General features: G+C 36.3%; 6 protein-coding genes across 21 annotated transcripts in view; 2 read left to right on the top strand and 4 right to left on the bottom strand.

The window, feature by feature from the left end:
- The window catches only part of LOC109602002 (TLD domain-containing protein 2), a 159,120-nt gene extending 155,583 nt beyond the window's left edge, over nt 1-3,537 (top strand). For 11 of the 12 annotated variants that reach the window (XM_049966576.1, XM_049966574.1, XM_049966575.1 and 8 more), the window contains 2 exons: nt 1,424-1,708; nt 2,334-3,537. In XM_049966576.1, the coding sequence (XP_049822533.1) occupies nt 1,424-1,708; nt 2,334-2,645 (597 nt within the window). In that variant the 3' untranslated portion in view covers nt 2,646-3,537. Of the gene's footprint in view, nt 1-22; nt 723-1,057; nt 1,086-1,137; nt 1,155-1,423; nt 1,709-2,333 lie in introns of those variants that run through there. The other variant, XM_049966580.1, reaches the window with a different exon arrangement.
- Nucleotides 3,538-5,056: 1,519 nt separating this feature from the next.
- LOC109602000 (GPI transamidase component PIG-T) lies at nt 5,057-7,270 on the bottom strand. Its single transcript, XM_020018306.2, has 3 exons — nt 6,853-7,270; nt 6,469-6,802; nt 5,057-6,305 (listed from the first exon to the last, which is right to left on the bottom strand). The coding sequence occupies exons 1-3, from the start codon at nt 7,019-7,021 to the stop codon at nt 5,099-5,101; spliced, it is 1,710 nt and encodes a 569-aa protein (XP_019873865.1). The 5' UTR covers nt 7,022-7,270; the 3' UTR covers nt 5,057-5,098.
- Nucleotides 7,271-7,379: 109 nt separating this feature from the next.
- On the top strand, nt 7,380-11,595 carry LOC109602006 (putative ankyrin repeat protein RF_0381). 2 transcript variants are annotated; one of them, XM_049966722.1, is made up of 6 exons: nt 7,380-7,738; nt 7,798-8,103; nt 9,007-9,405; nt 9,462-9,828; nt 9,887-10,237; nt 10,303-11,595. In XM_049966722.1, exons 1-6 carry the CDS (start codon nt 7,663-7,665, stop codon nt 10,337-10,339), a joined length of 1,536 nt encoding a protein of 511 aa, XP_049822679.1. In that variant the 5' UTR covers nt 7,380-7,662; the 3' UTR covers nt 10,340-11,595. The 2 variants fall into 2 exon arrangements, with proteins under 2 accessions (XP_049822679.1, XP_019873868.2); XM_020018309.2 differs by having other exon boundaries at nt 9,887-11,595.
- On the bottom strand, nt 11,533-15,089 carry LOC109602008 (ankyrin repeat domain-containing protein 39). 4 transcript variants are annotated; one of them, XM_020018313.2, is made up of 3 exons: nt 14,957-15,089; nt 11,797-12,143; nt 11,533-11,740 (listed from the first exon to the last, which is right to left on the bottom strand). In XM_020018313.2, the coding sequence occupies exons 2-3, from the start codon at nt 12,110-12,112 to the stop codon at nt 11,598-11,600; spliced, it is 459 nt and encodes a 152-aa protein (XP_019873872.1). In that variant the 5' UTR covers nt 12,113-12,143; nt 14,957-15,089; the 3' UTR covers nt 11,533-11,597. The 4 variants fall into 4 exon arrangements, with proteins under 4 accessions (XP_019873872.1, XP_049822681.1, XP_049822680.1 ...); XM_049966724.1 differs by having other exon boundaries at nt 11,801-12,143; XM_049966723.1 differs by having other exon boundaries at nt 11,797-12,157; nt 14,957-15,008.
- LOC109602010 (uncharacterized) lies at nt 13,325-14,070 on the bottom strand. Its single transcript, XM_020018316.2, has one exon. It carries the CDS (start codon nt 14,068-14,070, stop codon nt 13,789-13,791), a length of 282 nt encoding a protein of 93 aa, XP_019873875.1. The 3' UTR covers nt 13,325-13,788.
- On the bottom strand, nt 14,075-14,687 carry LOC109602009 (uncharacterized). Its single transcript, XM_020018315.2, has one exon. It carries the CDS (start codon nt 14,423-14,425, stop codon nt 14,075-14,077), a length of 351 nt encoding a protein of 116 aa, XP_019873874.1. The 5' UTR covers nt 14,426-14,687.
- Nucleotide 15,090: the final 1 nt, after the last annotated feature.

The raw sequence follows: 15,090 nt of genomic DNA, 5'->3' as shown, positions 1-15,090 counted from the left end.
ACATAAAAAGCAAAGCACAACACAAAGTCACACTCACTTATTTTTGTCTCTGTAACGATTCTGTAACCTATCCTCTACTATTGTAAAATTCTCTTTCGTACATGTGGGACGCGGTGCAGAAGATCCATGCTCTGGTGTGTTTATTTTTGATGATTACGTTTCACTTTATGTGCAGGATAAAAGTTTATTTTTGGATTTTTTGGCCCGTCTCCACATGCTGTTACTTCCAAGTAAATACCACAACTGTTTTTCTCTTAAACACTACTCGTATTCAGAAGATAATTCAAACCTCAGATAAATAATCAACAAGTGTGTGGTATTTACACCGGGTTCCCCACTATGTTTTCAGCCCCCTAAACTAGAAACTGTCCGTAAAATTGATAACAACTCGACACAGTAGTGGCTTACTTAGAATGAACTGAATGTTTGATGTTAGCTTAGAATAGATGTTACATGTCCTAGATGCACCGACTGTGTACATTTGCGAATTGGTTCCAATTTAGTTGTTCTCCCTCCGTCCGACGTTGTACTGTAAATAGTCCATCGACCAGTCCGGTCCGGTTGCTTGAGACACGTCAAATGACGGACGACGTTTCGTGTGTCATGTGTGCTGTTTGAAATGTAACCTTTTACCGGATATCAGTCCGTGTTACTGGTACAGCTGCGCAACGCTAATAAACTCGTGGATTCGTCGGTTTTTAGCGCAGAATAAAAGGGAAATGGTGAGGAATACAGGCTAAAATATGAAAAATAAAGAAAACGGTGTGTAAATTGATCAGATTTTTCAAACCTTTTAAAAACAAGGTGTTTTAGGTAATAAGGTAAGTGGCCTCAGGAATAAGTTGAAAAAGAATTGAAAAATTGCCGGAAAACTGGAGATTATTTGTGTTAGTGTTGATGACCCATTGCTGTTTATTTATATTTTGACTTTACCTAATGAGATTGTAGATAATGATTAATTAAATGGTCAAATTATAAATTGTACAGCTTCAATAAATTATCTGTGAACATAAAACACAATAGAAAATTAAAGTAAATATTTCCTGTCCCTTTTCAGAATGTTCGAGGACCTCTATTCAAAAAGAGTATGTTAACAATATTATTTCCTTAAAAAAATTACTTTATACTATGTTGTAGCTAAAGGAAAACAAAATGTAAGTATTTAACCAAATCGTGATAGTTTACAATGTCTTTTATTGTTCGTAATTTAGCCTGTATATCTTTCCTCACTGAAATAATAATCCAAGGCGAGTTTAGGAACAATTTATTACAAGAAACACCTTGGATAAAGTCCAATTAGGCTGTACAATGAGCCTTACGTTGCCCCCGTGTATTGTCATGAAGCTTGCCGCCCCTTCATCCGCCCGCCCCCTAAGCACAAGTGACACAATCTAATCGTTTCTTGTTTCATGTGTGTGCCCAGGTGCTGCCCATGTCAGACGAGTTCCGACGGGCGTTTTACTCGAGTTCGTCGGCGCCGTCGTTGGACATCGACATGGCGCCACCGGACCTAATCGGCACCACCGAAATACTGAAGGAGACGCACCGCGAGCACCTGTGTCGCCACCTGCCCGCCCGCGCCGAGGGCTACCCCTGGACGCTGGTGTTCTCCACCAGCCAGCACGGATTCAGTCTCAACTCGATGTACAGGAAGATGTACAAGCTGGAGTCGCCCATCCTGCTCGTCATCCAAGACACCGACCACAACGTAGGTTTAGGTTTTGTGCCACAACGTCGCAAGACGCATGGTTCTGACGTGTTTCGACCTAGGTCATCATTAGTGAGGAAGAAGAAACAGAGTGGCTCAAGAAACTATAGAAAAAGATCAAGCTCTTCTTTTTTCATCACTTTAATTTATTACATAAGATGGACAAATATCTGAACTCTTGGTTCTTCTCCTTTTAACAAGTTTGAAGCTCGAAGCTGATGATCATTTCCTAAATTATCATCAGATAATCAATTATACAAAGAGATCAACCTCTTCTTCTTTTATCACTTTAATTTATTAAATAAGATGGACAAATATCTGAACTCTTGGTTCTTCTCCTTTTAACAAGTTTGAAGGTTGAAGCTGATGATCATTTCGTAAATTATCATCAGATAATCAACTATACAAAGAGATCAAGCTCTTTTTCTTTTATCACTTTAATTTATTAAATAATATATGTACTCTTGATCTTCTCCTTTTAATAAGTTTGAAGCTTGAAGCTGATGATCATTTCCTAAATTATATATCTTAGTGTCGAAACATGTGGGGTTTAAACAACCAAACGAGACAAAATAGTAGGAAGGAATTTATTGAAGCCCAAAATCAATGAATATATCTGTTTCAGGTATTCGGTGCGCTGACGTCGTGCTCGCTGCGCGTTTCCGACCACTTCTACGGCACCGGCGAGTCGTTGTTGTTCCGTTTCACGCCCTCGTTCCGGGTGTACAACTGGACCGGTGAGAACCTGTACTTCATCAAGGGCAACCAGGAGAGTTTGAGCATCGGCGCCGGCGACGGTAAATTCGGCCTCTGGCTCGACGGTGACCTGTACCTCGGCCGTTCCGAGCCCTGCAAGACCTACGGCAACGAACCGCTCACGCCCAAGATCGACTTCGTCGTCAAGACGCTCGAGTGTTGGGCCTTCATATCGAGTTAAGCGATTTTATTGATCGAAAACAGTCCCGTGATGACGAATGAATTTTATAGCAAAAAAAAAAAAAAAAATATGTGAAACAAATTATTTGAAGGTTGTCGTCATTAAATGTCGACCAGTGGTGCATATCAAAGAAAAGTATAATTATACAAAAAAGGGTTATTTTATTTTTTCAATTTACTTTAGAACAGAAGCTTTAGACGTTAGTTGACAACACTACCGCACAACTGTTGGTAAATAAATATTTAATGAAGCTTCAATTATAGTATCAGCTGCCGTTCACTTGTAACTGTTTCAAATTAAGAGATATAGTGTGCTTCTTATATTTAATACAATTGCAGTACGCCCAACAATCCCACTTGTTTTTATTGTATATTCTAAAAAAAGTTTTGCTATACTTATTTTATATATTACGCTTAAATTTGCTCGTTATAAATATACTATATCTTAAATAATAACTACATATTTTTACTTGATTATCTTTAGTCCTGTATTTATGTTTTTCTGTTAGTTTTACTAGTCATTTTTTGTACTTGATAATTTTTAGAGTTTGAGTGAATGGTGGTTAAACTGTGCATAGTTTTAGTCATTTGTTTCAGCTTGAGCTTACAACGAATGACCAGCTTACAGCACTAGAAACTACCAATTAAAATTAAAAAATACTTATCCCTTATTCCACTAACTCAGATCATTGTTCTTCATAAAATTACATTAATTGTGTTTATCATTGTTTTAATGCCATAATTAAGACCATTCTTAACTGTAATAATGAAAACTAAGCTTAGAACTTTACTTATATTTATGTGTGGGTTGTACCACAGCTATTTAAAAATAGAGAAAACTTCAAGTTTATATATTAGTTTTGAGAATATTTAATAAATGTATTTTCTTTTGATCGTTTTGTTTTTTTAAGTTCTACTTTCACTGTGATGTATTTTTCACTTAGTTTAAGGTAGGTATGAGAAACATGGTAGTTTTTGGTGCTACATTCAATTTAATTTTCAAAAGAAATTCAAACTAAATGTGATCTTTGGTCAATTTCTTTTGGAAAGTCTGAAATGAAGAACAAACCTACCCAGGAAATAATGGCCATGGCTAGTATCGAATTGTGTTGTAGCAATATTTGGAAAGCCAAAAATATGGCTGTAGTCTATGTCTATCTGTAACTTAGGTGCGTAGAAAACGAGCCATGTCAATTGTCAATTTCATTATTTAATGTTAGAGGCTGTTATTTGACTGCTGGATCCATACGCTCCTTGTTATTGATTTTTTCTCTACCAATTTGAGTGTGCTACAATAAATATTTTCACTTTGCCAAATTTTCATGATAATATCGCAGTACAAACCTAATATGATCAAAACAAATACATTTTATGCCCGCTGAAGTGTTTAGCATCTTGTTACAAATATATATAACTAAATATAGCTTGTAATATTAATGCCAAAATTCACGATTTATAAATATGCTTTTTAGATTATATTATTAACGTACATGCCTGTGATTAAAATATGTGAAAACACTCAAATTGTGATTGAATATCGTACCTGTTTCAGCTCATGTTGACGTTTGCCTGTGCCTAATTTGTATGAAATACTTCAAATATATGAAAATTCACACTAATTCAATCTATAATCACCTAGATTTTTTACCTTGGTGGAATATTTGGTGCAAATTGGCATTGTGTCAACCATTTGTTAAACATTTCTTTAGCGTAAACAGCAGTCTTCATATTATTACTTAGTTTATAGTTGATGTCTAAGTTGTGTACTATAACATTTATCTAGATGATATTTATCTGTAAAAATATTGTATATAAAAATTAATAATAAATAGAATAATAGTTGTATTTTAATTACTGGTCTTATTCCCACAACTTTATATCCTTTTAAAACTACGGCAAGAAAATAAAACAAAATTCGTAATAAAAGTTTATTTATAAAATAACAAATTTATTACTTTATTTCATCTGTTTCTTCTTTAGTTGCTCTTATTGATCTTATAAATTTTCTACGTATTTTCTTGATTAATCTTAGTAAGTAAAATGTGTTTGTTCTTATTCTTTAACAACGCCTCTTTGTAGTAGTTAGTTCTGGATCCATCGTGGAGGTTGTATGAGCCGCAGGTTGTACCTCCTTATCGTCGGTGACAATATTCAACGTGTGCAAAGTATATGGATACATACCATGGTGGGTTTTGTAAAATCACATCCAGTTATCGTTAGAAACTTCATATTATTACTTATTGTACAGTTAATGTCTAAGTTGTATAGTATAACTTTTATATAGATGATATTTATCTGTAAAGATATTGTATATAAAAAATAATAAATAGAATAATAGTTGTATTTTAATTATTGGGCTTATTCCCACAACTTTACATACTTTTAAATCTATAGAAAGAAAATAAAACAAAATTTGTAATAAAAGTTTATTTAAAAAATAAGCTAACAAACTTATTACTTTATTTCATCAGTTTCTTCTTTGGTTACACTATTTGATCCTATGAATTTGCTACGTATTTTCTGCTTAATCCTAGTAAGTAAAGTTTGTTTGTTCTTATCCTTTAACAACAACCTCTTTGTAGTAATGTTATGTAGCGGTCCAAACGCCAAAGCAACAACGGTGCAAGCCAAACAAATAACGTTATATGGCATACTGAAATCCGGAGTTGGCAAAGTAATAACCATGTTCTCAGTCCGGATCTGGACTAGATAACCGCTACGTGATGCGTTAAAACTATCTTTGATCGTGCTGCCGTCTTGAGGAAGGGCCGTAAAATTTCTAGCTAGAGGTAAGTAACTGGATACGACGGCCGACCCTATGTAAAAACCATGATTTGCGTCCGGAGGGTACTCCTGCCATTTGAGGAACACGTAATCGAAGTCCAGAGAGACTGAGGTGACGGAGCGTGGCGGCAAACGCACTAGAACTTCTAGATAAAACGGCCTCGTACGTTGTATGCCGGGAATGTAACGTAGAGCCACAGGTTGTACCTCCTTGTCGTTGGTGACAATTTTCAACGTGTGCAAATATATGGGCACATACCATGGAATGTTTTGTAGTATTACCACATCCAGAGTACTCCAGTGATTGTTGTATACTTTGGTGACAATTCCTCCTCTTTCCTGTCCGTATCCCGTAACGTATTGGTTCGCGTGCAACGAAGGTGGCGCCTTAACAGCCAAATTCCTTGCCTTAGAAACAGCATGGACGCTCATAAAATAGTTAGGAACCACATACTTTGCTAAGGTACTGACATGACCCCCCCTAATTGAAGTAACCACTTCATCTGGACCAGGGTCCAAATTGAATGGGTTACTTTCCCCACTAGTTATGTCGACGTAAATGTTACTTTCATCAGCCAAATCACATCTACCATTGACCCCCTGACCGAATAACTTCTTCAAGGACCAGTCCTTGGTTCCAAGGATTTTATAATCATAAACCAAAGAAACAGTCTGTTGCAATTCCAAAGATGCTTGTTGGCAGGAGTCGTCCCGGCAAATCGGTCGGACGTGTAAACCTATGGAATGATAACGAGTATTGTGTATGTGACCTGAGTTCAAAAGCGAGGCTAAGCCGGACGTCGAATCGCACGGCAACAGTTTCTTCCATGGTGTTAAGTTTTCGGTGCAAACAATTTCACGAGGCAGTGAGGAGTATCTGTAACAAACAATGTATAATTAATCTTTGGCAGTCCATCAAATTAAATCAACGTGGGCAAAAAACAGAGGAAAACAAAACATCATGAAATAAAAAAAAACAGTTAAGTTTTTAAAATAAATGAAATATGAATACTTATTTAAGGATCATAATTGTTAATTACCTTAAAAATGTGTTATTGATATTTTGCAAGTGGGTCACACCCCTGGGTTTGAAGGTGTATTCAGGGCTAATAGAGTTGGAAGAATCAACAAAATTCAATGAGGCACAGAGCAATCCAGATAAAGAGTTGGCCAACAGTTTCCAGTTTTTGTCCACATCTTGGGTATCAGGTTTGAACCAGGCCCACAGTTCAGTGCCGGGGGCACCATCCACTACAGGATATCCCCAGTGTTCATATCTCCACACCCCATTTGTTAAGCTAACATGTAGTTCCTGTACATTGTATCTCTCCAAGATTTCACCCAAAGCTCTCGGGAACAGGTGTGTGTGTTTAACTAAAACATGACTGTTAAAAAATTTGCTGATACCAATTAAATAAGCTTACATTGTTCCTCATCTGGATTCACGTCCCATTTTAAAGAAAATTGAAAGTGGGCATATAATTGTTCACTGTACAAGGGTTTAATGAGTAATTCTTCAGTGAATCTATCACTATTGTAGGTTAAACCGGTGGAAACAAAACATAAAAGACCGAAAATTATAGATATATACATTTTTATAAGTGTGCTTCATTAGCTATCTAGTCCTGTGCATAATTTAAAATATCTCATAAAGCACTACCCTAAAATTACTAATAAACAAACATATCTCGTTATGTCGTTATCTGTCACCATTAAGTGGAAAAACTGGGGTTCTGTGCGCCTGACTGTAATTCACAAGTAATTTATTCTTTGCCATAAATTTGAGAATATTGTTGTTTGTTACTCATAATTTTATAAATTTTATGCAACAGTTTTAAATAACAATAATAAATTCAAAAAGTATTGAAAACAATGTTTATTGGCAATCCAGAGGCATAAGCGCCATCTAGAACAAGAAACATAATTGTTAAAACCATCATTACAGGTTTTTGTAAATTGTATGAGGATTTAAATTGATGGTACAATGTTTATTGTTTAGTACTATGGGATTTCCTTCAAGCAGTTCTTTGAAATAAACTAAATTTAACTTAAAAACAAAAACCGATGGAAAAATTACCACAATTTGTGAAGTAAAATTCAAAATGAGCGCTCCGTCCCCTCTCACCGTATTGACATATTTACTTCCTTGTGTACAATGAATAAACGTCAAAATGTTATTTAGAAAACGGCAAATACAATTTATTGACTAAAATCGTCATGAACAGTCCAGTGAAATGGATTCGTCATATGAGCTTGTCATGCAAGCTATCTATGACAACAACATTCAGCTAATATATTGCATGAATAGAGGTTAATACAAATAAAACTTTATAACAATAACAAAAACAATTAACAATTTTAATTTTTAGGCATTAACGTGAACAAGATATGTTCGAACGGCATGACCCTTATTGGTGCGGCAGCACAGACGGGCAACCTCACGGTCCTGAAGTCGTTGATTGATTACCACAATTGTGTGTCAGTGGAGTTGGACATCAGGAATGAGAACAAGTGCACCAATCCCTTGTACCTGCAGCTCGATTCGGAGCCGCAGAAACGGAGCAACGTGGGGTACTTTGTGGTCTGTAGGGACATTGAGGAGGCCGAGTTTGGTGATGGGCCCACACCAGATGGGATGGAGGCTCTTGAATGGGACATGGAAGTTAATTCTGCAGGTAAATATTTTCTTTGTTTTATTTATGTTTTCTTCTAACAAGTTTTAATAATATTCAGGCAAAAATTGAATTTTAAATGCATTTATTCAAGATTTATCAATGTGACTGTTACTAAAATTTATATATTTCTTATATTTTTTGGGTATTTTTCAAAAGAGGCTTTTTCCGAGATTTTTGATACACTATCCTTAATATCTAATGTCCAAAATATATATACATTGGAGGTCAGAAAAATGGCACACATTTAAATCTCGTGTTATTTCTCTGGTTATCACTGTGCCTTTAAATAATTTTGTTAAAACTGTTGGCTATTCAAACATAGTTTAAAAATATTCAGCAAAAAACATATTTCAAATGGATTAATTCAAGATTTAACAATATGATTGTTACCAAAATTCATATTTTCTATATTTTGTCAAAAGAGGCTTGTTCAGAGTTTTGTGATACACTATCCTTAATATCTAATGTCCAAAATATATATACATTGGTGATCAGAGAAATGGCACACATTTAAATCTTGTGTTATTTCTCTGGTTATCACTGCATCTTTAAATAATTTTGATAAAACTGTTGTTTATTCAAACTTAGTTTAAAAATATTCAACAAAATATATATTTTTAATGGATTAATTCAAGATTTAACAATATGATTGTTACCAAAATTCATACATTTCCCACATTCAGATTATGAAACATTTTGAGAAATTACTTAAATTTATTTTTAAGCCCATTTTCTAAATTCAAATGTAAAATAAACATTTCGAAATAATAATCAATTATAACCTCATTATGTGAAATTTCAGACAATTGTGTTAATTATATTTATTTTGCTATAAGGAAAAGTAGGACGGAACTTTCTTTGTTTACATTCATACGAGATTACTACATTTAAACAACGTTTCAGAGGAGGAGAGCGCAGAGGATGGCGAAGTGAACCTGTACCGATGGTACGCCAACATCTTAAACCGTACGTCAATCATCCTGGAATCACCGGAGTACGACATAGGACGCTTAGACCGTCACGGACAAAGTGTCCTGCATTACGCCATCAATTCCGGCAACATAGAAATGGTGGAGTTTTTAATTAACACCTTCAACAAAGACTTGCACGTCAATTTGTCAGACGGATGCGGGTTTACGCCGCTCCACATGGCGTCAGCCAACGGTGATTTGGAAATGGTGCGGTGGCTGTTGAGGAAGGGAGCTTCCATCAACAGTCTGGGAGGCAGGCTGAGGCAGACGCCTCTTCACGTCGCCACCCGGGCCAACCACGTGGCTGTCATGAAACTCCTCATTGAAACGGGCAAGATCCATTTAAATATCTAAGCCAATCTTTATGTAACTGATAAAATATTGCAGGTGCGGACGTGAATATTGTGGACGTAGACGAACGTTCAGCCTTGACGTCTGCGGCGAAGAATGGCGTAGCCGAAGGCGTCCGAATGCTGGTTAAGGCGGGAGCTCGTGTTAACCACGAAGAGATGGAGGGGGTGACCGCCCTGCAGTACGGGGTCTGGACGGACGTGGCGGAGGTTGTAAAAATACTGGTGGAGAACGGGGCAAGAATCGTACAATCGCACAATTTATTACACATTGCTGTCTCCAACAACAACTTCGACTGCGTGAGGGCCTTGGTGAAGGGCGGGGCTTTGGTCAACTTTCGGGACGACCGAGGCATCACCCCCCTCATGTTTGCCTGTTCCAGAAAACACATTGATATGGCCAGGTACAAAACGCACTTCTCAATATCTCATATATATGTATAAAAATCTAACTTGTTTTAGATTCCTGATAAGCCTGGGGGCAGACGTGAACACGACCAGTCACATAGACGGCAAGACCGCCCTGCACGTGTGCGTGCAGGACGTCCGCGAGGCAAAGAGCGTGAACGCCCTCATCGAGCTGCTGATCGAACACGGGGCCGACATGAACGCCACCAGTTACCAGGGCACTGTGCTGTTCTATTCGATCATCGTGGAGAATCGTTGTGCTTCCCTAGCCCTCGTGAGGCACGGGGCGGACGTTCATCTTCGTGACGAACGTGCCTACGTGGACAATCTGAGCCTGGCCAAACGACACGGTAATTTGGAGCTGGTGAAAATGTTGGTCTTCGGCGGTTTTCGCATTAGGGAGATGTGCGTCAGTCTGGATAAATTAAGGACTAATCCCAATGATCCATCGTACGATTTTCTCGTTTCAGTGAAGAAGAATCCATTGAACCTGAGGGAGATCTGTAGGATCGCCATACGGAACAAAATAGGGCCTAAGTCACTTGTCAAGAAGATAATGACTCTTCCCTTACCCACTTACATTCAGCAGTACTTGGCTCTAGATATACTTTGAAACGCTTAGTATTTATCGCTGAGAACAGAGACTGGAATGGTCGAAAATGAATGCACGTATAGCGTTGACACTTGAATATTAATTGATTAATGGGCAGATTTGTATGCAGAGTCATTTTAATGATATTAAATTTCTACACAAAGTAATAATCACAAAACAGAAAATTTACTTCCAAAATTTATTAGTTAATAATTTCACAATTTTGTACGAAGTATTTTCACAATTTTCTTGAGTAATTCACATTAAAACAATAATGATTAAGTAATAATTCTCTGATATAAAGCTGCTTTTTTATCATTGGCTTGTTATTTTTAAGTGCCTGTCTTAATGAAGAAAGGGCACAGTGATTGGTCCAAATCAATTATTAATTAAACTACTTTTAAATAATTTTCCTAGTATGATGTATTTGTTTGTGAAAAATTCCAAATTTGTAGCATATGTGTTATGCAACAGCAGTGATATGCTTTTTATAAGCACAAAACAAAACATGTATTCGGCTGGTCCGAACATTAATATTACTAAATATATAAACCCCCGGAATTATGAAGCTTTTCACGGACAGTTGACGGTCTTTGTTTGGTATAAGATGAAACTACATATATGTTAAAATATATCCTGAAACCAACCACAATATTCATTCTACAATCACATATTACCAAAAAAAAAGTATTACGTTGTATAACATTGTATTTAGGTGGACATGTATTAAGTATTTATCCAAAAATAGTATTTTCCAGACATGTATGTGGTAAAAAAGGTCGATTTTTATTCAGAAAATAGAAAATTCTAGTAATCGTTCATTCCTAAGTGTGTTGTTGGTTTAGATGTGTACTTGAAGGTGTTAGACAACACAACATAACGCCCTGTATCACTTTTATAACTATATCATGGTATAGTTCACAATTAAATAGTTTTTACTTGGCATGACGTTGAGTTGCCTAATGCCAATCTTGTATTAATAGAAGAGGCGTACAAAATACCAGTGATCTCAACATTCGTATTAGATATTTGTATTATTCTAGTCAATATAGTCTGTTTTGCGCGTATACACAGTCAGGGGAAACTTTTTAGAATTAAAACTCGTAGAATCTTTTTATTTTTAAATATGTGATATTTTATTTTATAATAAAGAGGTATTACATTTTTCCAATACTAAGTTTTATTTCCCTGCAACACTGCCATAATTGTTGCCCGCCCGTTATCCTTGGCTCTATCCACCGCCAATTTCCCATCCGAATCCCTAATGCTTGCGTCAGCTCCGACGCTCAACAAATATTCAACTACAGCTTGATGTCCTGCAAAAAATAAACGGGCCATCAAATCCAACAAAAATAGCAACTTCCGACTCTACCTACAGACACGGCTCGATGAAGAGGTGTGGCTCTCAGCTCCTTTGTCTGCACGTTGACATTGGCTCCACGTTTCACCAAGTATTTACACGCCTCGAGCTGGCCGTTCCTGGCGGCGTAGTGCAGGGCGGTGAAACCGTATTTGTCCGTCGTGTTCACGTCGGTTTTGTCCAGACATTTCTTGATCTTATCGATTTCGCCGTACATCGCCGCCGACCATATGCCCCTGTCGAAGTCCATTTCGTCCATGGACTGCGAGGCGGTCGATGTGTGTTTGCATTTCAATGAACAGTCGTCGTGGTCGCAGTGTGAATACATTTCTGGCTGACTGGCTGGTTACGATTTGAAACTAAGAATTCATTACTTTTAAAATATTATGATATGAGATATATAATTCATCATAACAATATTAAAAATTGGATAATTTCCTCCAGAATTTAGAAAAAAATAATTTAATGAAAAATAGAAATTTTTTAAACCTATTAACAGAGTTCAGGTCTTTCTCAAACCTTCTAGAAAAAATATAAAACTTTCAAAATCACATGAAGGAAAATATTAAAAATTGGATAATTTCCCATCACCACAGTTAAAAGAAGAGCACTCCAAAATATAGAAAAAAAAAAGAATTTAATGAAAAATTGAAATTTTTTAACTTGCGAGTTCAGGTTTTTCTCAGACTTTCTAGAAAAATATATAAAACTATCAAAATCTAAATCCTATCACCACAGTTAAAAGATAATTAAGCATTCGAAAATTTAGAAAAAAAATAATTTAATCAAAAATAGAAATTTTTTAAACCTATTAACTTGAGAGTCCAGGTTTTTCTCAGACTTTCTAGGAAAAATATAAAACTATCAAAATTTCATGGAGAAAAATATAAAAAATTTTAAACCTATTAACTTGTGAGTCCAGGTTTTTTTGACTTTCTAGAAAATATAAAACTATCAAAATCACATGAAGGAAAATATAAAAAATTGGATAATTTCCTATCACCACAGTTAAAAGATAATTAAGCACTCCAAAACTTAGAAAAAAGTAACAATTTAATGAAACAGAATTTTTTTAAATCTATTAACATGCGAGTTCAGGTTTTTCTCAGACTTTGTAGAAAAATATAAAACTATCAAAATCACATGGAGGAAAATGTTAAAAAATTGGATAATTTCCCATCACCACTGTTAACAAATAATTAAGCACTCCAAAATTTAGAAAAAAAGTAACAATTTAATGAGAAATAGAAATTTTTAAACCTATTAATTTGTGAGTCCAGGTTTTTCTCAAACCTTCTAGAAAAAATATCAAACTACTTCTGTCTTCTAAATTTTCGGAATTTAATTTTTTAATTTTTAAATTTATTAAAACATGAGTCCAACCTTTTCTTTGACTTTCCAGAAGAAATAGAAAAGAATAAAAGTGATATGGAATTCCAATATTTACTTGTTAAAATCAACTTATATTTCTACAATTTAAGCCTTTAAGTGACATAAAAAATTTCAACAAATGATTTTGGAAATAGGTAAATAAAATACATTATTCTTTATAATTTTATTTCAAAATTTCTTTTTAAAATTACAATATTATTTTTAAAAACATATTTTGTTAATATTTTAATAACAGTAAGTAGTATTAAAATGGGTTATACAATATTGGACTTTTTTTACTTAAAATTAAAATATTTGATATTTTTAAAATAATTTAATCACTCTTGGTGAACCATTAAACATAATTAAGTCTGGTTATAGTACAAAAGCATTTGGTGCATGCTTAATTAAAATTAATCAACTTTACCTAAATTTGTAACAAACTAGGGTAAATTATTGCTCGTTCGTATATTCCGTTGAATTGAATTCCTAAATCTACTGATAAACAACAATAGAATACAGTTAATCTCTATTTGTTTTATGGTAACACAGTAAAATAATCTCTATGATAATAAATGGTGCAATAAATTGATAAATGAGTAATACACACATATGAGTGTGAGGAAACAATTATTAAATGTCCCTTTGCATAGTCCATGTGACTTCAGTTTCGCCAGTTGTGGCAACCACCCTGTAGCCAAGTTGGCCAAGGGCATTTACCACAGCCATTGGAGTAGCCTTCAGCAAAACGCCGTTGATCACATCCTTCTTGTAACCATCAAACTTCTTGACCAGAGCCTTGAGCTCATCCTCGTTTAGGCCGAAGACCGCACTGTCGCCAGCATGGATGGAGGCCTTCACAGCCACATAGGCGTACGTACCGGTAGACATTAGAAGACTTGCTGGAATTTCCATCACCTTAAACTTCCGCACCTTCCGGAGACAATGGACTGGAGTCGAGTGGCGAGTGAACGGTTAAAGTGGGCTCGGGCTCGGAGAAGTCCTTTCTCATAGTCCACATGTACTCGTTGTAGTCCTGCTTGACGCTGGTCGAGGAGGACGCGACCACCTTGTAACCCAACACTTCCAACGCGCTGAGTATCACGCAGGGATGCTGCATATAAACAATGGTACAGTCGTCGCAGTAGCCGCCGCTCGCGAACCTGTTCAACTGTTCAATGTCGGCAGGTTTCAGCCCCGAAACGAGTACGCGCCAAGGGTGTCTTTGACCATAAGCTGCAAGGTTACCGCGTACTAAAATGTATGGCATTTGTCCCTCCACCGTTCCTTTTTTATCCTTGCTATCGTGCACCAATCAGGTGCCAAATCACAATCGATAAAAACACTCGAAACTGGCAGCTTATGATCTTGTGCACTGTCGTACGTACTGTGGCACGTCAACCACCCAAAACGGTCATCGCCGTCCGTTTCAACATTAATCCACCCACACGTCGACTACGCCTCCCTTCTGATCGGTTTTTACGTCTAATCGCACGATCTGCTGTGCGTGCGTATTTTCGTTGGAATATTCATGTTTACCTTTAATAAACAAATGTCTAGGACGGCGTTGCCAGACTTTCCCTTTTACACCGTAATTTTTGCCATTGTGTGCCGCAAATCATGACAATAACAAAGCGGTTGAGGTACGGGTGTCAATAAACCTTGTAAACACAAACTCACAACCAACTCCCGACTCAAAAATCATTCATTCCACCACCATCACCCCAACTGCACAGTCACAAGGCAAAAATCCACGCAAATTAATCGTTTCCGCTCCCATAATTAACAAACAAACACTTACCGCAAGCAAAATCGACGGACCACGTTAAAGACTACGTACGGCAAATTTTCCCACGGAACAGCGTACGAAGTGACAGATCAGCTGTTTCCTGTGCCATCGTCAAGTTCAAGAGTTCGGTCAATCGATAAATGAAC

This window comes from Aethina tumida, chromosome 4 (genome assembly GCF_024364675.1).
Source record: "Aethina tumida isolate Nest 87 chromosome 4, icAetTumi1.1, whole genome shotgun sequence".
Classification (NCBI taxonomy): domain Eukaryota; kingdom Metazoa; phylum Arthropoda; class Insecta; order Coleoptera; family Nitidulidae; genus Aethina; species Aethina tumida.
This window is presented reverse-complemented; position numbering and strand designations above follow the sequence as displayed.